General features: G+C 38.0%; 2 protein-coding genes across 9 annotated transcripts in view; both read left to right on the forward strand.

Moving 5' to 3' along the window:
• arrdc1b (arrestin domain containing 1b) overlaps positions 1-9,775 on the forward strand; it is a 43,215-nt gene extending 33,440 nt beyond the window's left edge. The window contains exons 4-8 of the mRNA XM_058415346.1: positions 2,343-2,497; positions 3,346-3,528; positions 3,654-3,830; positions 4,373-4,853; positions 5,695-9,775. Coding sequence (XP_058271329.1) covers positions 2,343-2,497; positions 3,346-3,528; positions 3,654-3,830; positions 4,373-4,853; positions 5,695-5,762 — 1,064 coding nt within the window. The 3' untranslated portion in view covers positions 5,763-9,775. The remainder of the gene's footprint in view (positions 1-2,342; positions 2,498-3,345; positions 3,529-3,653; positions 3,831-4,372; positions 4,854-5,694) is intronic.
• A 3,979-nt stretch (positions 9,776-13,754) lies between these two features.
• The window catches only part of ehmt1b (euchromatic histone-lysine N-methyltransferase 1b), a 32,670-nt gene continuing 23,751 nt past the window's right edge, over positions 13,755-22,673 (forward strand). Inside the window, exon 1 of one of the 8 annotated variants that reach the window (XM_058415319.1) lies at positions 13,755-13,894. Coding sequence is in view for 7 of the 8 variants with exons in the window: in XM_058415310.1 (XP_058271293.1) it covers positions 22,167-22,337 (171 nt within the window). In the remaining variant the exon portion in view is untranslated. Of the gene's footprint in view, positions 13,895-19,931; positions 19,994-22,151; positions 22,338-22,673 lie in introns of those variants that run through there. The other 7 variants (XM_058415316.1, XM_058415310.1, XM_058415307.1 and 4 more) reach the window with 7 other exon arrangements.

Below are 22,673 nucleotides of genomic sequence, written 5' to 3' on the forward strand. Positions count from 1 at the left end.
TGTGATTATTCTTTACAAAAAAGGATATTAAGCCTCATTGTTTACTTGTAAAGCCCTCGACTTGGGTGAATCAGGGCAGGACAATAACAATAAATCTGAGTTATCTACAACTCTGGAGGATGTTAAAATGTTTAATTGATGTCATTTTCTGCCCTCTGCTGTCAGATTGTTGGTATAATTCTGACAAATCCATAATTATTTTTTTTTTAGGAGAAATTAGTGACAGTAGGGACAAGCCAATTCTCAGAAATAAACTTAAGACTTCTTATAAATTGCTCTTTTACATTAATCAGTGTTATTGATTTTTTTTATTGAGATACTGTGATATCTTGAAACAACTCATGAAGCACTAAACCCATTTTATAAACTTTTATGTTATTTTATTTTTTTAATAAAAAATAAAATTCAATATTTATTTATTTATTTATTTAACCATTAAAATGCCATTTTGTTCTTAAATAAGTAACACTAAATAAATAAATACTCTTATTTATTTATTTTTATTATTATTTTTTTTTTTTCCTAACAAAATGAAATGATTCACTTTTAAATTATATTTTAATAATTAATCATTTTAATAATTTACTTTCAGTCTGTAATTTATGTAACAGGGCTGTACTTTTAAAGTGCCCATCACTGAATATACAGAAAGAAAAAAAAACGAAGAAATAAAGAACTTGCTTTTCTTCTTCCCATGATCTTCAGGAAATTTAGTGGACTTGTGGACTGTTCCATTCATTTCAGAGGGGTGAATATGTTCAAGTAGTAGGGATAAATGAGTGTGAACTGTAATGTAGAATTTTTTTAAATAATAGAAAAGCGTTTCTATACAGTAATGGAGAAATAAGAGGATTATTCTATTGATTTACATGACGTTTTAAATGCCCTATCACTCCGTTCTATTATTGCGTGATCTCTGGAATTCTGATAAAGCTAACCCTTAACCGTATCAGAGAGCGATGTTTGGCCACAGTGAAGGCTTGATGGTGATTCTGGCTGACAGGCCTCTCTGTGTCTAGCTCATTATCAGTACTTAGGTTACAGTTCCAACAATAGCCCCTTCTATAGGGTTTGCCTTGGGCATCGGGGCATTTCAGAGAATTTATATGATTTTCTTTCCTTTTCTAAGCTCAAGTGTATCGAATGGATTTTATTGATTTAAGCCGACCTTTAAGGTCTTTAGTCATTACAATTGATGATTTGATAAAGGGGACTTGACGTAATTGAAATGAAGAGCATTTGATTCATTTAGTGTGATTTTGTTTTCTCTCTCTCTCTCTCTCTCTCTCTCTCTCTCTCTGTTTCTTTCTCTCTCTCTCTCTCTCTCTCTGTTTCTTTCTCTCCTTCTCTCTTTCTCATTTTCTCTCTCTTTCTCTCCTTTTCTTTCTCTCCTTTTCTTTCTCTCTCTCTCTCTCTCTCTGTCTGCCTGTCACTCCTCTCTCTCATGCTCTCCTTCTCTCTCTCTCTCTCTCTCCCTCCTTCTCTCTTTCTCTCTCTCTCTCTCTCTCTCTCTCTCTCATTCTCTCTTTCTCTCTCTCTCCTTCTCCTATCTATCTATCTATCTATCTATCTATCTATCTATCTATCTATCTATCTATCTATCTATCTATCTATCTATCTATCTTTCTATCTGTAAAAGCCACTGTTGTTCTTTCTTTCTTTCCTTTCTTCCTTCACTTTATTATTATTATTATTATTATTATTATTATTATTATTATATAACATAAATGTTACTATAGATTTTTATAAATTATAATTAAGTTAAAGTTTTTCTTTCTTTCTTACTTTCTTTCTTTCTTTCTTTCTTTTCTTTATCATGGTTCATATTAGCACAAAAGGCATTTTGGCTTTGAATACCTCTTTAATTTTTCTTAAAAAAGAAAAAGAAAAGAAGGAAAATCCAGAATTAAATATGGTTTCCCTCACCCTTCAGTGGATCTTGGTGCTCAGTGCTTTTTTTTTTTTTTCATCTTCTTGTTTGTCTCTGTCATCCGCTTCCATTATTAGCCCTACTAAATGAGCCCCTGCTAGTCACTGTCCTGCCATGCTAGAGGAAAAAGCTTTTAAATCACACTGATTTCATCCAGTGACAGTGCTATATACAGCTCTGGCTAATTAGTCCTAGTCTGAGTCTAGTCTTCTACAGCCACTATCTCTTTTAATTAAGTAAACCAGAAAATAGACCCAGGCAGCAGTTGAATGAATAAAATGAAGTGACCGTATTCATGACATTACTTTATACTCATTGTTTTTTAGGGGAAAAAATCTGAATGTGTTTTTTTATGATATGATTTGGTGTTATGTCGAATTATGTCTCATTTCATTAACCATTCCCTCCTCAGCACACGCTCCCACTTCATTCGAGGGTCCGTTCGGGAAGGTCGTGTACAGAATCAGGGCTGTTATAGACACGCCACGCTTCTCTAAGGACTACAAGTCTCAGAGACCCTTCTACCTACTCAATCTCTTGAACCTCAATGAGTTGCCTGATATAGAGGTGAGAGGTCTTATCACTTCTTGTTATAAATAGCATGTCACCGCTGTGATATATACACACAGATAAGAAGCACTATCTACATGACACATGTCTGGTTCGTAAATTATAGAGTGCTTTGCATAAGTATTCACCCCCCCCTTTACCGTTTTTTTTGTGCTACAATCGATATAATTTACAGATTTTACTGCTTGCAAAAAGTATTCACCCCCATTACGTATAATCGTCTAAATTCGTTCTAATCATTACCATTAGAAGTCATTCGTCATGTCATGTAATCACCCGTTCTTGGAAGACTCCAGGAAGTTTGAAAGAGAACATACCTAAACAAAAATCATCATGAGGAACAAGGAAAAACAAATTCATGACAAATCAATCAGACCACAGTTATTTAAAGCAAACCCAAACTATGAACATCCTGTAAAGAATCAAAGCGGCATTTATATTTTTATAAAATAGAATGACGAGGCTGCCCTTTGAGACTATTAGTAGAGATAATATTTGGCTGGTGTCCATGAACAATGTGATGTAATTATCGAGCAAAGGAACATCATGGGAGGTCAAAATTAAAAAAGTAAATATATATCTAAGTCTGAACACCGTAGTTTATGTAAGCTCATGAAGGTGGCTTCATCATTGTGCATCCGTTGCCGTGTTGTAGAAGTAGGCTGAGGCTTTAAAAAGGGCATTAGTCAGAGCGTCCAACCAAACACTAGACCACAAAATATGGAAAAGTTCAAAGGGAGTGAATACTTACGCAAGCCTGTACTAATAAATATACGCTGCCCAAGCCAAACAAGGAATGTTTAGTCTGAGTCACAGTCCTGTTGTCTGATGATGTCTTCTGGCAGCAACCCAGTTGCGCTGTAACAACTAAGAAGTTCAACTACTTCCTGGTGAAGACGGGGACCGTGATGCTGAGAGCTCACAGCGACCTGAGAGGATACACTCCAGGCCAAATCATCAAACTGTCCACCGAGATCCACAACAAATCAGGAAAAGACACAGGCTATATCCTGGCTAGTCTCATACAGGTAGACAACCATGCTGTCTCATATTTCAGTTCAGTGTCTTGAGGTTTCAAAGAGACCTTTTACATCAGTGTGCAGCTTCTTGTCCTTTCTGATGAGAATTTTTCTGCCCCCCAACCCCCATGCAGAAAGTGACCTATAAGATGAAGAGGCCGCTGTTTGATTTGCGGACCATAGCGGAGGTAGAGGGGGCAGGTGTCAAAGCGGGGAAACACGCAGAGTGGAAGGAGCAGATCATCGTTCCTCCTCTTCCTCAGTCTGCCCTCGCTGGCTGCAGCCTCATAGACATCGAGTACTTTATCCAGGTTAGTGCAAACAGATTGGAACATTTTTTATCAAAGTAATCTAGCTTTAAGACACAACGGGCCTTCTGATTTGTGTGAATGGAAGAAACTATAAATATATTTCACTCAATTGAAATCATTTTATTTTTTGCCTATTCTTAGATTCCTGTAAAGAGCTAGTGGAGGATTGCGTAATAGTCCGGTTTTGCATGTGTGCCTTAATGAATATGCAATTAGGGAGTCACCTACCTTAAAGTGCAAATAAAGGTGGATATGCAAATAGATTTATTTGTGATTAGCGCAGCCTGAAAGTCACTTCAGGAATGACTTCATGCTCAAATTAGTATAACTGTAAAGTACTCTATAGCATTATATAAAAGTATTATATTTCTGGATATGATTTTTACTGCCGGGAAAGCACATACTCACGTGGTTTGAAATCTATTTAAAAAACATAATGTTCAAACTGCAGAACATATTTTTCCTCCAAAATCACACACTTCCCGTCTGCCTCATATTCTGACCGAACTGTAACTCACTTTATTATTCTTTCATTCTGAAAGGTTTCACTAAAGTCTCCCGAGACGGTGGTGACTCTGCCCATCTACATCGGAAACATCGCCATCAACCTGACCCCCACGAGACCGCCTCCTCCAAACCCCCTTCAGCACGGAGCTGCGATGGCCGCCATGCCGAGCCTAAGCCCTGGACCCGTGGTACCGAGTGCGCCTCCGGCTGAGGACGACGAGGATGAGGTGCAAGGAGCAGGAGCGCTAAGCAGCGAGGAAATTCCTACTAAGAGTCACTCCCAGCAGGACCCCTCAGGCCAGGCCATCGCCATGTCACCTGGTGCATTCAGTCACACTCCGGCCCAAGCTCTTCCTCAGGGTCAGCCAGGCCAGTCAGCCGAGAGCTCGGCACCGCTTTTCTGTGTCTCCACGGGGGCCACCATTCCCTTTTTCACCGACGGCAACGCCACACCTGTACCCACAACCTGCCCTCTCATTCTGCCTCCAGATTATAGCAACTGCGAATATCCGCATGGTGAGTGTTGATCTGATTTATTCGGTGAAGACATAATCGCGCATCACACAGTAGCCTTTATTTGCAAGGGGTTCATTTCACACAAGAAGATGGGGTCATTTAATTAACAGTATGTTGTCTTTTTACAAACTCTCCTTGCTCAATAGGGATAACTGGTAATAGGATGGTATTGGCTTATTGGTATTGAAGGCGTTCGGCTAGACGACAGAGAAGCACCTCTTTTTACATTTAAACCCCACCGCATCAGAGGTCCGCTGCAACATTCATGGCTTAACCATTACCACAGCCACTTTCCTACACTAAAAGTTCATTTTAATGATTTATTTCATGCAAATCATGAATGAGCACAAACCTACAAACACTAATCCCAGGTGAAAATAATTTAAATAGCAAAATTAAACTAGACAGACAAAAAAACCTCCCTCATTAGTAATGGTTCTGTTTAACCTGAAAGAATTATTTATGTCGCTGATTATTTACTGATGGATATATTGATATTTGTTTATTTTATGCCTGTCGTATTACGATGACATGCATCTCAGGCTAATGACGATCTAAGGAAATTAGACAGATACTTTATCCAGCTTGGATTAGCTAATAACATCTGAGAGATGACATTACCGTACCTCTTCTGGTAAATCTACTGCTCGAATAGCACTTAAGAGAATCATGTACATCAGAGAAAGGCATGCTTTAGAGGGTCTTATTGATCCTGAAGTCATTTGTTCAAATGAATGAGTAATAACTAGTTGATAAAATAGTTTTAACATTATACTTTCAGCTATTAAACATTTCTGGCTTTCTTACAAGTATTTATGTTTATTTTCTCTGTCATTCCCAGAACCACCTCCTACATATGAGGAAAGCTGCAGCAGTACCAACTCCAGCTTCAACACCAGCATGACGTAGATGACAACACTGGGAAAATGCCTCTCAGTCAATCTGCAACTTCCCCTGCTGGACACTCCAGGCATTGCCATCCTCCCCAAATATGACCAAACGTATTTAAAGGGAACTTGTCCATTTTTTTTTTCCACTCGATTTATAGAAACGATATTCCTCGCTCCTTGGTGTGGAGAAAGGGTCTCTGGATCAGTGCCTAATCATGGTCGCAATCCTGAACTCTGAAACCTGCATCTGTGATGCGGTGACAAACGATATACGATACACAGGATGTGCGTTTGTTAGCCAAGGCTGGCCTTCTGCGACGCTTGTCCCAAAACACACGCTTGTCCGAGTTTCCGAAAGCCCCGTGGTCAATCTGATGCTGATCTGTGAACATTTCCTCAGGCCCTCCTCAGGCAATGGCAGGAGGACTCGTTAGATTTTGATCAGCACAGTTTCGAGAAAGATAAAGCTTGCATACTGATCCGAGTCTGAATTTTGTGCAGTCACTGAATTTTTTTCCCAATGTATATAAATATAAAGTAGCTCATTATGATATTATTATTATTATTATTAGATATTGGTATTGAAGGCGTTCGGCAGGACGACTGAGAACCAGCTCTTATTATGTAAACACCTGCATCAGAGGTGCCAACATCTACGATTTTCCTGTTACCATAGCAACAGCACTCGCTAAAAGTCATCTGAGTGATTTCCTTCATTATAAACTAGTTCAAACATACAAACTCTTAGTCCCAGATGTGAATATAAACAATGTTGAGTCTGTATCAATACCACATTTATTGCAGGAAGCATAGATTGCTCTAGAAGCGGGGCCATTGAAAGTGGGCGGGGCATCATGGGCGGTTTTGTTAGTCATCGTTTCTTACCTATATGTGAAAATGAAACACTTGAGCACATGTTTGTAAGTTCTCATTCATAACCACAGACTTCCTGTGTAAACGTCATCTTTAATCCACAGGTCTGCATAGCAATGTCAGCGAGTATGGCTAATAAAAGTAAAACATAAAGGTATTCACGAGTACGGAGAAGTGAAAAGAGCATGCAGAGAAGAGAGCGGTTCTGTTGTTCCGAGCACTGAGTACCGAGTCGGGTCTTTACTTTGCTCAGTAGTCAAGTAAATTGAAGCAAAAGAGCCATGGCCTACAGTAAAAAAAAATAAAAATAATAATCTTTATATGATTAGAATTCACTTCGAATATAAAAGAGCTGTGTTTCAGTCTAAAGATAAACTAGATGTTTGATAGAAATTTATTATTATTCATATTACTGTTATTATTGTTCTTTCTAATATTATAGCTGTGTGTGGTAAGTGTTTAGCAGAATTATTTTAAAATATAAAAGACTAAAACTTCACTTATTTTTTCCTAAAAAAATTTTGATTCGGTTACTGGCAAATAAAGCAAATGAAAATGAAGGCCAAATCACTGAAGGGGAAAGGACACAGAGGTGTGAAAGATGCGTATTTCCTACTGGAAGGGAATAGCTTAACTTCACGCTGACTTTATCTACTCGGAATTCACGAGCCAATCCAGAAACCGAGAAACAAATTGCTTACAGCTGAGTTTTGAATTAAGAGCCTCCTTTTCCGCTTGAGTAGAAGGTGTTTTTGGGGGTAAATCCTGCTCGGATTGTTCCCGTTAGCAATGTTGGCACCTCTGCTGCGTATCGACTACATGCATATTTTTTCCTTCTTGAAGATTTTACGAAGCCCTTCGATGTTATCCCATTATTCAGATATGTTTATGAAATACATGAATTTTTTCTCTATTTAAATGGAATGAAAATATTTCTGGAAGAGAAGAGGATTTTAAAATAAAGACCACGTAATGTTAAAGAATTTTTTATTTAAAAAAATATAAAATCTCCTCGCCATTTCGTAGGTCAGGTTTCTGCATGTGTTTATAAAAATTGACTGAGAGTCTCGGAACAAACCAGAAGATGTTTCTTTAGCTGGAATGAAACGCCGAATGTTCGTGAACCCAGGATATACAGGAAAAAAAATTTCAATGAATTTACAATTGAGGAAGTTTCAGCATGAATTCCCAGAGGCCTTATCCTGCGATTGCTGTGTAAAACTCTGATGGTGTTTCTCCAGTATTTTAAAACATGTATTAACCCTTAAGACCCTTAAACTGTTCTCTCTTTTTTTTTTTTAGAAGCTGAAGCACAAAATGGCACTTTTTTAAATAGGATTTGACTCTTTTGTGTGTGTGTGTGTGTGTGTGTGTCCTCCTTCAACCCCTTACATAAAATCAGTTGTAGATTTACTTTACTGTGATTTTTTCTCTCATTATAGCAACTCTTCTGTTTTTTGTTTTTTTTTCTTCTTCAGATATTCAGTCAAACACGTTACTCAGTTATATTTTCGGAATCAAACAAAAGTTATTGCATGAAAGAGTCTGTCCATTCCTCTCATTTCTTTCCTCTGTGTATAATTTTCAGTACTGTGAGAAGGAGAAAAATCGAAAAAGTCTCACATTTTAATGAGACTACGCTGGTTGATCATCTTTCTAAGCAAATCACTGTGTTACAATGCAGCCTCTCCTCAGATTGTAAAAATAAATAAATGAATGAATAAATAAGGATTATGATTTGATGACGGAATTAAAAATACAAGGGTTGGTAACGGGGGAGAGAGATAATATATGGGAAAATTTTAATAGTTATAAAGAAATATTTTACATGAACTCAGTTCTAGAGACCAGTCTATTCTGTTCTATTCTAAGTATTAAAGACCTTATTTGATGTTTTATTTTTAAACCTTACACATCTCGGACACCTAAAAGTCACGGAGGTTTTAACAAGAGTAAAGGTTTTAGATTTGTAGCGAACTGATTTGAATCAAAACGGTGCTCTGTAAGCTCCACTATGCTAGAACATTTGACAGTTCTTCCGTTTCCATTCAAGCTCTACATGGCCTGATGTAGCAAACTGTCATCCAAATCCATATTTTATTATATTACAAATCTAAATTACTCTCAGAACTGTAGAACACTACACCGATCAGACATAACATTATGAGCAGTGACAGGTGAAGTGAATAACCCTGAGTATCTCCTCATCATGGCACCTGTTAGTGGGTGGGATATATTAGGCAGCAAGTGAACATTTTGTCCTCAACGTTGATGTGTTAGAAGCAGGAAAAATGGGCAAGCGTAAGGATTTGAGCGAGTTTACAAGGGTTAAATTGTGATGGCTAGACCACTGGATCAGAGCATCTCCAAAACTTTAGCTCTTGTGGGGTGTTCCCGGTCTGCAGTGGTCAGTATCTATCAAAGGTCCTGTAAGTGTCCTTCGAGTCCTCAAAATTAGTCCTCAAATTACAGGACTTAAATGATCTGCTGCTAACATCTTGGTGCCAGATTCCACAGCACACCTTCAGGGAACTTATAGAGTCCTCAATGGGTCAGGGCTGTTTTGGCAGCAAAAGGAGGACCAACACAACATTAAGCAGGTGATTATAATGTTATGCCTGGTTGGTGTATATATCGAGTTCTTTCATTTAGATCCAAGGCACGCATGCCAACGTCTACAACACATGCCTTAAATCTTGGAATAGTAACTGTGGCAAAAGTGTGCAGAAAAATGTCCGTTTCTGTCGTTATGATAAGAAATCAAACATGATGTTATAGGGAAATGATAATAGACAATGAGCAGAAGTGGGGCATTATTTTCCAGGAGCAGGACACTCTAAACATCTTTTATTCCTCCTTACTGTATGCAATTTTTTACATTCGCAACAGTTATCATTTTATTGTTATTTTATTTTGAACAACACATTCGTTGTCTTTATCTGTTTATTGTTACATTTAATGTAGTGGAACATCTGCGAAACATGTTTATCACCAGTCTATTTGTTAAAGGTAATAGGACAAATAAATAATAAGTTGTTGGGAAAGCCCAAAGTCCATTACGGAAAACTACAACTGACACTGGAGACAAAATGAATGAATGAATGAATGAATAAATAAATAAATAAATAAATAAACAAACAAACAAACAAACAAACAAACCTCCTCTCCTCGGCATGTCAACAATGACATATGTGCCATCCAAGTCCCTGTTACTATAGCAACAAATGGATGTGAATAATATAAATCTTGCAGCTGTAACCATCAGAGCCACATTATAAAAACGAATGAAAATCTCCAGATTAATCAGATTTGAGAATTCAACGTTACTGTGGTATATTTCACAAAGAAATCCATGACCGAATACATCCTGCTTCTTAAAATGTGTTCAACATTCTTCCAGTCTTTAAATACATTATCCCGCTCCATCACCAAAGGTTCAACAGCTTTATGATGTTCTTTATTTGTCATTTTTCCCCGTTGACATGGTCTCTAGTTTTGTATTTTTCTATCGCTGTGTATAATTATGTGTGTTGCGATGTTTCGAGCAATGTTGTCATCTGATCCTTGTTAGCAGGCTTTGGAATACAGTAGCACCACTGTGGATCGATGTATGTGGATTGTATTTCAAATAAAAAATAAAAAAAAATAAATAAAATAAAATATTTGAATCCAAATTAGTTTTGTTTATAATAAAATCTCATCAGCCTCTATTGCTTTAAAACTTGTTGTGTTGTCTCCAGTCTTTATTTCGTGGTTTGATTAAGGATGTGTGGAACTGGATTACCAATTTGAGAGCTTTACTCCGTCGGCAAATCCTTCAGGGAAGAAAAGTCATGAAATCGTTAGCTAAGCCATTAGCTTTCTTGCTCAGTCTTATGTTTTGGTTTCCCAGAAATCTGACTGACTATGGTAGAAAGTGGTAGCTAAGCTAACATAATAATACATAGCAAGCTAGTAGGCTAGTTAAATAGATTACTAGTTAATGTTTGTGTTTGTGCCATGGACAAAATATCAGCAAGTCCTGGCTTTACATGTAAAAATTAGAGGTACTATAGTTAGTAATTATAGCTAAAGCACTAGTTATAGTACTAATTAAAGTCTCGCTAGCTAGATTTTTTCCTTAACAACAATGTAACTGTGTGTAGTTATTAACTGAATTGTTTTACACCTTCCATGCTTTTATTTTGCTCAGTTTTTTCCATTGCATTTACATTTATGGCATTTGGCAGATGCCCTTATCCAGAGCGACTTACATTTTCTACAACTGAGTACCTGAGAGTTAAGGGCCTTGCTCAGGGGCCCAGCATTGACAACTTGGTGGACCTGGGACTCAAACTCAAACCTTCTGATCAGTAGTTCAACCCCTTATCCCCACTAAACATATCCACCCTGCTCCTGATTCTGACCCCTGAGATTCAGAACAAAAATCTCACGATATGGTTACAGCCTCAAGGTCCGCCACGCTACTGTGATAAGCATTACGTTTAAATGTAGCAACATAAGTGATAAAATGACTACAAGATTTTGTTCTGCTTAAATCTTCTAGTCCACCATGAAACTACAAACAAATACAAAAAAAATTTCCAAATTTGCTTGTCTCTGGCAACCAGGCCACTGAATTGTTCACATCAATCGATTGTCTATCATTTGTACAAACAGCACTGCTCAGGCAAAATTCAGGTAAATAACAAAAAAAGAACAATATATTTGTTTAAAATGTCAGACCCATATTAGAACCTGGGAAAGAACTGAAAGAAAGGAAGTTGCTCCAGTCTATTTCTAGAGTCAGTAAATTATTTATAGATTATAGTGGGAGATCTATGTGTTAATGAGAGTCAAAGCTTTTTTTTTTCTTTCCAGTTGAAGAATCCACTTGACTGAGAACCAGCAATACAATCATACCCGGCAAGTCTCTGGTTATTAATGTCATCGTGTTATTAAGTATTAATAAACGCAGTGTGAGTTGATTACAGCATGTGCTTTCCATTTTCTTCATTTATAATAAAACCACTACAGCATTTCTTCCCTCTCACTGCGATTAAGATTACTAAACAGCTGATTTTTTATATACACTCAATGGCCACTTTAATAGGAACACTAATGTAATCGTCCAATCCGCCAATTATGTGGCAGCAATGCAATACATATAATAATGCAGATATTGGCTAAGAGTTTTAGTTAACTCTTTCACATCAAAAAAAGGGGGATTTTCACACACAGCAGCTTCTATAGTGTTTACACAAAATGGGGCAAAAAAATATTGAGAAAGTGGCAACCCTAAACCATGCAACAAATCCGGTGTCTCTTTTTAGCAAATGTTAGTTACTGCCCATTATCTGATGAAACTCTTCAGCCCACGTCATGGCTGCTTGCTACACAAGTTGGGAATTAAAAGTTTATTTCCCTCACCACCAATGATGGTGTTGCCCCCAATCACAGATGTTCCAAAACAACCAGTGGATAGGTGTCTTCAGAAAATATTCCTTCTTTGTGATATTTTGATATGCACGAAATCCAGTGTTGGACCGTGAATTTCACACCTAGGCCTTCACCGGTGTCCTTCCTGAATTAATCCACCTCTATACCATCATTATGATGCCACGGCAGTAGATACTAATCAACCGTTAAATAGCAAAGTAAAAAGAAATTAGGCTACAGTATTTCACACCTCACAATGAATAGTCAATTTTATTACAGTCCGCCTTGAAAATGCATTTGTAAGGATGTCTGCGAACAAATCGATTTCTTCTCCTCCGTCAGCCATTGAGTTAAAATATATATATATTTTATTTAGTTTGTGCGGTTCGCTGCCTCTGACTACTCCAATTATCCAAATCAAAGGACGGGAAATTGCTGACGTAATCGTATTCCTGCTAGATGGCCCCAGTGACGCCAACTCGAAATCTGATTGGTTAATGTAACAATCTCATTGCCACTTATTTTAAACTACGGGCACCTGCACTACTGATTCTGAAGGCCTCAAGGCAGATTTCTTTCACCGTGGCAACACATGATGTCAGCCATTGGCTCAAATATGATTGGATAAATACTTTTATCATAAATATACGCAACCAAGAGAAAAGCTATGAAATGTAGAGAATAGACTATTAGGAATAATTCAATACACATTCATGGAAAAATATATCAAATATATTCAAATGCAAGTCAGTGATTCAGATCACTGCTGTTTAGGCCAGCAGAGAAGGCCTTGCTGGCCCTGACCGCCCACCACTGACGCAATCATGATGATTTAACAAATATGCAAGGAAGTCTGCAATGACTTGCAGCAAATTTTTGAGCATGCAATGTCCTTTCCCCTAAAAACAGACAACTCTGGTACATGTTTAAAGGATAAAGTGGTTCATGAAGATGATTGGATGTGCGAGTTAATGGATTTGTCGCTGAATCACATACAGCTGCTTCTCCCCTGTTTTAAATTGAGACGATTAAAGATTATTCAGAATAGTCCATGAAGGCATTAAGAATTTCATGTTACTGCTGAACTACATTATTGCAGAGCAAAGAAAGATTTGGTGGAAATTGACTTCACAACATTCACAGGTTGATTCGCTAAAAACAACCGGTTTTAAAGGTTCCTTGAACGGTTGAGGTTCTAGCTTTTGTAAAAGTTTTATCTTTTATAATAATGCAAACCCTGAGATATAATCCCACGTGGGGAAGGTTAAGGGTTCTTCAAGAGAGCAAACCATAGAAGACCTTAGAGTGCCACATGCTGCCATTCCTATCAGACTATACCGTTTTAATCAGTGCACTGAAGTTAGTCTTGATACTTATTAGCGTAATACACACTAATAACAAAGTCTAACTAGTTAGAAATGACCTTTTAGTGAAATGGTGTGACAACAATTCATCCACTTTTACTCAACCATTACAGCAATCTAAACTTTACACTGGACAGAGTCAGGCTAATAAGACCAGGCTTATAGTCTAAGTCGAATTATTAAAGTGTACCAAAAAGCAAGCCTTTTTTTGTATAATGATATTGTTATTCATTAACCATATTAACCATGCTTAACTGAATATACTTTTATTTAAACCAAGAATGAACTCTTATCAACGACCCCGTTAGCTGCTTAGCACGCTTACAAACTCCATTGTAAAAGGTGGCGCTCTGCGTATTTAGTTTGCGATGCGCCATAAACTCACAGAAGAAGACACAAACCCCCCTCATTCCTACAGAGGCACAAAAAGCTTTTAAAGCATGCTACGGATTCGCTCAGGATTAAGTGAAAACGCGGGATTATAAACTCTTTAAACGTAAGCCATTCTGTTTAGCAACACTTCTTTTTCTAATTTTGCCATGCAATCATAGATTTCATGGTCCGGGCGGTAAAATGGAGCTCTTTGAAAAAAAAAAAAAAAAAGATGAGGATTTTGCATGTTACAGCCATACAAACGGATCTGTGTGAATGCGCATTTTGTACGCATTGATGAACAGCTCGAAGGCGCGTGTCATTGTGATGTTTATTCCGGTTTATTCGCTTCTATTATGTATTGAATGCAATTCACGAGTTTTTAAACGATCTACTTTATTATTCTGCTCCGAAACTCGTTCACTCTGGGTAGTATTGCTGAAGCATAAAGCGCTGTTTAGGGAAAAAATGATACAGTTTGCACAGGAACCTGTAAAATGTCCCGTTTGAACGGAGGGTCTATGTGTACGCTTGTGTTATGCTCGTTCCGGGGCCCCGGGACAATCCGGCTTCTCGTGCTAGGGTATTGCCATAACAATAACACTGTTTATTAGTTTAATGATTAAAAAATACTTTAAAGTCACGTTAGAAGAAGTTGGATTAAAAAAAATTGTTGCGTCGAATATTAATATCTGCTGCTTTCAGTGTTTTTGTTTTTAATGCATGTGTGTGTGAATTACATTTCATCATACTGAGATTGTAAATTTTCCCACAAACTGAAAAGTGTTTGTCGGTATTAGTTAAAAGAAAACAAACAAACAAACAAACAAATTACACCTAGTCTAGGACATTTACCTGGTTAAATGATCAGCAATTGAGTGAAAGTTCAGTTTCATTACAGGGTCACGTGATCATTTCATTCATTAAAGAAACCCTAATTGAAGAGATTTTATTTTATTTTATTTTATTTTATTTTTATTCCTAGCCTGATTTTGTGCAAAGAAGTTGAAGAAAAATGATTTACGTAGCATGCACTCTACTTGCCATTACGTTAAGAATCCTTAAGAAACATATTATGTGCTATTTGGAGAACCTGCACTACTTAGGCACTAGAGGGCGCCCCACACTTGGCATATTTTATTCCATAGCTGCATCCTGTTCCTGCTTCACGGCTTAATGGTGGTGGTTTCATTGGAAAAGCATTTCTTCATTCATATTTAGTAACTGCTCAATCTTGGTTTGGTTTGCGGTGGATCCAGAGCCTGTCTTGGGAGCAGTGGCTACGAGGCAGGAACACACCCCAGTGTACACCCTCAGTCCATTAACAGACACACATTCATGTGAAGAATATCTTGTAGGGAAGTGATAAAATTATGGATTTTGTAAATGTCAGTGGTGAGCTGTTGAGTGTACATGCCAAATTTGGTCCATTTCAGTCGTACTCTTCATGATGTAATATGTCTTTATGCACAAATTCAGGCTTGGGCTTGGAGAACCAATATGATTTCATAGACCCAGACCTCCGTAAGGTGTTTTTACGTTCAAAGTCAGTATGAGCAGATCAGTGCGTTGTATGATGCACAAACCTCAACTGACTTCCTTTCCTTTCTGGTCAAGAGCAGTGAGGATTGATCTGTTTTTTTTTTTGTCAGCAGCCGTTGGCTTCCTGCTGGTGAGAGGCAGTGTAGGGTGTGAAGGTACTATGCTGAGGGGTGGATTGTGCTTTCAGAGTGGTGTTCAGCACCGACACTGGGTTATAAACTGGTTGTACTGTGGCCTGCTTTTGTAGTTATATCAAGTTGCATCTTGAATCTGGTTTCCTTGGTTTTGTTTGGTTGTTTATGACGTCATTTAGGTTTAAGGAATAAAACAACAGGGTGTGCTGCAGTAGGAATGTAATCATCCTGATTTGCTGAATTTGCAATCAATCAGCTTACTGTTTAATAATGAATAACACACCATGCTTTTTTATCTATCTATAGGTACGCTTGCAAGTTAGTAACATTTATATTGAGTTCACCAGTAGCCCAGTGCTTTAACCATTAAAATCACAACATCCCTGTTCCTGTTAAACCACCAGTTTATGTGCAAAGACATCCTGTCCTGAAGTCTTTCCCATGGTTGGAAAATTTAGTGACTGTTAAAAAAGAGCTGAAACTGGAGACTCCTTCCCTAAACGTTAAACATTTCCTTACTTTTGTTAAGTTTTGTTTATCAACAGTTGTACCTTTCTTTTGTAACATAACCAGTTTTAATCCGTTTATTAGCCTTAGATTAAGTCAATAATCAATCTGACTTGAGAATTGAACAGGAATGTGATGTAAGATATGGATACCAAAGCCTTTCGTACTTAGCGATACCCGATACTTGCTGTAAGTTTCTGTTGCCAGTTTATGCAAAACATGGGTGTGATATTTAGCGTCTCATGTTCACAAGATCCGTGTAGCGGATCAGTCAAAATGTCTTGAGTTCATTGCATCAAATGTGACGGTGGATTGGATCAATAAATGTGAAGAAGAAAAAAAACAGTTTGGTTTCAGTTGGATAAGATTAATACCAAGATTGTATTTAAGTTACTTACTATGTAAATAAGGCAAGTAGCAGCATCGCAATGCAATGAAAGTCTGTTTATAGATGGGATTAATAAAGCAAAGGTGCCAATATTTATGGTTGAGATGTAGCATTTATGATGTACAGTTTTTTAGTGACATAAAAATATTTGGTCAGCTCAAATGGAAAAATCAAATTCCTGTATCACGAAAGCCATTTCACTGAAGGGGAAAGGAGGTAAAGACCCTAGCTGTGGTTGCTTTAAGGTTTTGAACTTTGAACTGAAGTCATTCTAAAACAAGAGAGAGAGGATCATGCTTTCTGGTCAGTTTCAGCAATGCTTTTAGCAAAATGCTGTCTTCCGCATAAATACTAGCGTTCCTGTGGTAAAATTCTACTAGTGTTTTATACCATGAGCCAAATACCATGAGCTACCATTTTGGACCATTCCGTCAGCCATTTTGGGATTTGGTGTATTGTTGGCATCTCTGATCAGATTTCAGAATCAGAAATTGTATACTAATGCCATACTTAGAGTACGAACACTGGTGGTGCTTATGATGGTTGATTAATTTGTCTGAAATGGTAGTATACTGGTTAAGAGCTAGGGGTCTAAATGTAACAGGACTGCCGGAGAACCAGGTTTTAAACCTCAGCTGTGTGGTTTTGTATCTTGTCTTGGTTGCAAGTTTCAGTGTGCAGGGTTGACAAGAAAGTTGAAATAAATGTAACGAGTTATAGTTTAGCTTAAACTGTTAGGTCATGCAGTCAATTACGCACCACTTATTCCAGATATTCCATACCTAGATGCTGGACAATGTAGATTTCAACACCGTTGCCCTCTTAGTGTGGGCACCTTTCTGGATTAACTCCATTCACTTGAATCTTCCAAAGATTTTTGCCAAAAAAACTGCACCATTCAACCTTTCAAAGCTCCTGAATAAGGAATTTGTTGTTTATTACTGTTTATCTTCTCTTTAACTTGACTTTAGCTCCATGTAATGCTCCTAATATTTGGTAAAGTTGTATAAAGTGATGATTTTGTGATTGGATTTGAGTCGGATTTCTTGATTCGTCAGATAGGTTGTGTTTCTCATGACGCATCTAAGCTAGGTTGAGGCTAGCTTTCAATAGAGCTATTGCTGAATACTGGTATATATATATATATATAAATGTAAGAAAAAAATTACTGGGATCTCTGCTCATGTCATGTGACTATTGTTATTACGCTGTTATTGTACAATTGTGTAGTACATTTATCAAGTAACATTATCAATAATAATTGTTCAAAACAAGTTGGTCGTAGTTTGTAATCATGTCTGTTCAAGCAACGAAGTTTAACGCAGATATACAAATATGTCTGGATAAAGGCAAAACTCTGTAGAACGAAGTGAGGTCTGGCCAGTTATATTTATGTTTATAGCAGCATAACAACTATTACTAACCCTGGCTGTGAGGAAATCTTACCCTTGTTAACGTAGTACTGACTCACCAAAGTATGTAGACATATCCTAACTTGACATGCGGATAATTTTTTTTTGCACTTCTGTGTAAATTTGATGTATATCACTTCAAACGAAATTGGCTGCACACGCAGGGTTAGGATGTAACTCGCTGCTTCCTAGATTGTGCAAATCTCGATTTGAGAATATAAGTAATAGAAGAGAAATGCAATGCCGTTGTTTGTATTTCTGTGTGTTTAATGGTCTAAATAAGGTATAGTCTAAAACAGAAGGGTTTTAAGAAAATAGAAAAGAACGTTACTATTATGTCCCGAGAAACTCTGGAAGACACTGGCTAGTGTTTACATGCTGACTGTGATAGATCCTCCACCTCAGCTACATTACTCGAGTTTATAATTCGTATCAACTAAAGATGCCATTATATCGCAAGTCTGGACGGTCAATATTTATAGGCTACTATTCGCTGCACTCATCTATTCACACGCTAATGTTGGTGGAGAAATAATCACTCCTTCAGAATGTCCTGTTTTGCACACTAACGTCTTTTCATTAGCTATTTTAAAATGGTTTCCCTTGTTGTCTGTACAATTGCTCTTCTTTGTTTTGATGATGATTTGGTAGTGCTGTAGCTTCATGGACATTCCGAGAGCTGGTATCTGATTACCAACTGAATTATTTAGACTTCGCTATCTATCAACTAGTTTAAATTGTTAAAAAAAGGCTAGCTAACTTTAGGCACCTTAACATACAGAATTTTTGGAGGCAGACAAGGTTATAAAGAAACACAGTTTTCTACATCGTTTTGGAGAAAATGTCTTGATGCAGAGATATCCAAATATATTAGTGGCAGAAAAACGAGCCACAGCTAAGTGTAGTGCATAGGTTATACTGTTTCAGGAGATGAGCAAGAAATGGCAGAGCAAAGGTATCTCGATGCTTAAATGTCATCAACAAGACTTGGAACCTAATAGACAGCTTGAATAAGACTCCTGGTGAGAAGATGCTATACTTATAAATAGTTGACGCTTACGTGTGGTTGAAGTGTCAGTTTTAGCAAATGTCTTCTTTTGTGTATCATTCTTAAATGCTAATATGCAGTTTTATATATGCTATGTACTTAGAAATATAATAGTAAACAAGTATCGTAGAATAAACCAAGGTCCTTGACTATAGTCTCTGCTTTCACAGACAAGCCACCATCAACGTCTAGATAGAAATTAGCAACCATACTGCAGGTGGACTTCGCGCTTAATATAGTTCTTCTGTTTAATAAGGTAAAAGGAGGAAGGAAGTGTCTGTTCATCTGTTTTTTGTGTTGCTGAATGTAGTTTGGCTAATAAACAAATGTGTGACAAAGGTAACGGTTGGTTGGCGTTTCTTTGTAAAAATGCATAATTATACCAAAATTGAAATAAAACCTGGACTAAAATAGACCTTTAGTTCTAGGCCATGGTTTACTATTTTAAAATGATTGCAGTTAAATTATTAAAATTATTACCATTCTTTGTCTGTTATTATGTTTGATGTGGGAAGTGTCAACAGCTAATTAACAAGATTGTAATACGTTATATGCTTTTTTTCTGCAGTGTATATATTAAATACTATGATGTATAACAATAAAAACACATTTTTGTTCATTTTCCAGAGCACATTTGGGCCTATACACAATTAAGTCTGTCTACTTATTTATCACAGAACACAAAACGTATTACTTTTTAAATCTGTCACGTTTTGACTGTTGCCTAGTGAGAATTGCATTCGTACAGTAGAAACTTGGTTCGAAGCCAGCCCTGGTGTTTCTGCACTACCCCATGCTTAAGCACAGACATGAATCTTTATTTGCTATGCTGGGCCTCTGTTCATTTTAGCCATTAAAATAGATGTTGACAAGATTTTTTCACTATGCATAAAGTCCGAGATGGGATTCAGCATGCTTTCTGTAAGCACCACCACTGGATCCACACACCATTCCATGAAAATGGCTGCAGTGTTGTGGTTTTTTTCCCTGCTCTTCCTTCTTCGTGAAGACCAGCAGAGCTCCAACTGAGCATGCCCAGAGAGCGCCATGTCAATGCTTTCTACAGAGAGTTGGTCATGTGACCTGAGAAGGGACGGTGCTTGTGCGGGAAGCTAGACTTTAGTCAGTGGAGCTTTACTCTCGCCCTCTTCCTCCTCTTCCCCCATCAATGGAGACCCACAGGCTATGCCAGGTACTGCCATGTTGCTGGAGGGCTCAACATGAAATAGCAGGATTATTAGCTTCTCTATTTTGCTGCCTCTCTTTTGGGAAAGCCAATGCCAGATATACGGCTGATCATTTATTTGATTCCCGAAAAAGAAATAGGCCAAGGTCTATCTTGGGTTGCTTTTTCTCTCTGTCTCTCTCTCTTTCTCTGTCTTTTTTTGAATGCAACTTCTCATTTTTCATTGTGATTCTGAATTTCTCTTTGATTACAGATGACAGATTCATCAGTTGATGTGTGCATGGGTACAGAAGCTGATCAGAAGGCCTTCCTGACGGTTGTTGGACAGAGGCTGTGTGCAGGCTCTACCAGATATTCTCTTGTACTTCCTGTGACCTTGCTAGTAAAGGAACCAGAGTTTTTCATAGTGGTTTCTTGTGTTGGGCAAAGGTGTAGCTTGAGTGTCAGTTGTGAGATCTGTAGCTCAAACACTCTCTGATATTTACCAGGCATGGCTGCATATTTTCTGCAGCTATGAGGAAGGAAAATGTGGCAGTTGTTTTGGTAAATCTTTACTCTCTGCAGGCTTCTAATGAAGGTATGGACTGAAAGGAGGCTTGTTCACAGTGTCATTGTTGATCCTTAAAACGAATAGTTTGATTTGTTCAAATGACTTCGCAAGACTTGGACAGATGGGTAGTCAAGTAAAGCTAGATGTTGTGGGATTTCTTTTTTTCCCCACACCAGTGATTTTTTGGAAAAGTTGCCGGTTATATTATGGTAGGTTATTATTCCTGCAGTCTCTTGGATCGAAGATTCCATTCAGTTAAAGCTCAGAGTTAAAGATTATGCTGATGAGGACTTAGGCTCACTTTTGCACACGTGGACAGGGCTGTTTTCATTTTTGTAAGCTGGGTGTTGTATGTTGTACATAGCTCCTTTGCTTTGGTTCCTTTATAGGAAAAAGTAGAAGAGCGCCGTTTCTTCTCTTCCTCTTAGTTCTCTGTCTGCTCTCCCCTGCTGTATCCCTTTTGTGGCTCTGTGTCTGTCTCTTGCTGTACAGCCAGTCAAGCAGAAGGATTTGTGCATGGAATGGTAGGCATGAAACTGGAGATTCAGCTTTTTTCTTTAGACAAACGTGACGCGGGTAGCGCTTTCACTACGGTTTACACGTAATGAAACACCTCATGAGGACTAGTGGCTCTGATTCAGAGTAGTGCTTTGGCAAGCTGACGTGAATTCAAAATGGCTAATGGTGGTGAGGGTGGTGAGGGTGGAGGGTGGTGAGGGTGGAGGGTGGGGGGGTGGGGGGTGGGGGGGACTCCTGAGCATGCTCCATTGGTGAGCTTCGTCATATAGTGAAGTGTTGTAGTGGAGAAAAAAAAAGCAGTTGGTAGACACTAACGATCTAGAATGATCATGGCCTGCATGATTAAAATGTTTTGAGGCTTTTTACTAGGCATTTTAATCCATTCTAGATTTTGAAGTGGTTTTTGAACAAAAAAATGCAGTTCTATGGTATAAGCAGGATTAGAAGAACATACCGTTCCAATTCAATAAACTAGAACCACAACTCTGATTGCCTGGAAGTTAATCCTGCTTTAACCTACACTTAGAATTTCAAAGCTTCTAAGCTGCATTTGAGGTTTGTTTTATTTTATTTATTCGTAACCTTGACATACTTTCGGTTTAATAGCAGTGAATAGAAATAATGCTGGTTGAGATTTGTGTTTAGTTAATGCTGGTCCAGAGATGCAGAATGATTGCTGTTGGTTGTGTCGAAGCCAAAGGCTTGGATTAGTCAGGTTATTCAGTCTATCAGCAGCTCCCATTTTCCACTGTTGTAAATGTTAAAATCATTTTCTGTTTTGGCCTTGAGCACAAGTCTCTTGTGACAGCCCTGCCCTCCTCAGGCTCAGCGGAGATAAAGACCTCAGGGTAGACCAGATGAGATTAAGGATTGCTCACACTCTTGGTTCTGCTTGCTGTTTTTGAATATGACGTCCCTTTTGCCTCCTCATGCATCTGCTATATATATATATATATATATATATATATATATATATATATATATATATATATATATATATATATATATATATAAATACATTTTTTTTGCCAGCAAAACAAAATGTCTGCTTTCATTGGTGACCTGCTTTAGGAAGAATTAAATAAACATTGAAATTCGAACTGACTGAGCATGCTCGGTCGGAGCTTTTGCAAAGCTGGCCAACAGAGGGAGCTGCTAGGTCACATGACCAGCATGCTGGGTGAATGTCTGCATACAGGAGGAGGTGGGGAAAAAAAAAAAGAAGAACAATCTGTTCGAAGCTCTCGCTCAGGCTTAATGGAGGCCCTCGGTAGAAAGCAGGTATGATGCTGCTGGAAGGGGACCCTTAGCAAAGGAACAAGACCTGAAGCCTCCATCCTTGCTGGCTCTGAGTATTTGCTGGTTTTAGGCTGTGCTTTTTTCCACCATCTGTCTTTTCTCCCTCCATTCATGTTCAGACCATTGAGAGTGCTAGTTAGAGGGGGAGCTCTCTTGTGACAGCCTTCAGATTGAGTCATGCAATGGTCTGGTCCATGGATTGAAGTAGAGACCACTAAGTCTCTTACCAGTGACTCACAGAGCTTGCAGCTAAATGTAGTTGCCTTTAATTCTGGTACAGAACTGTATGAGTAGTCAGATGGCGTGGCTTGATTGTTG

This window comes from Hemibagrus wyckioides, linkage group LG18 (assembly GCF_019097595.1).
Source record: "Hemibagrus wyckioides isolate EC202008001 linkage group LG18, SWU_Hwy_1.0, whole genome shotgun sequence".
NCBI classification, from domain to species: Eukaryota; Metazoa; Chordata; class Actinopteri; order Siluriformes; family Bagridae; genus Hemibagrus; species Hemibagrus wyckioides.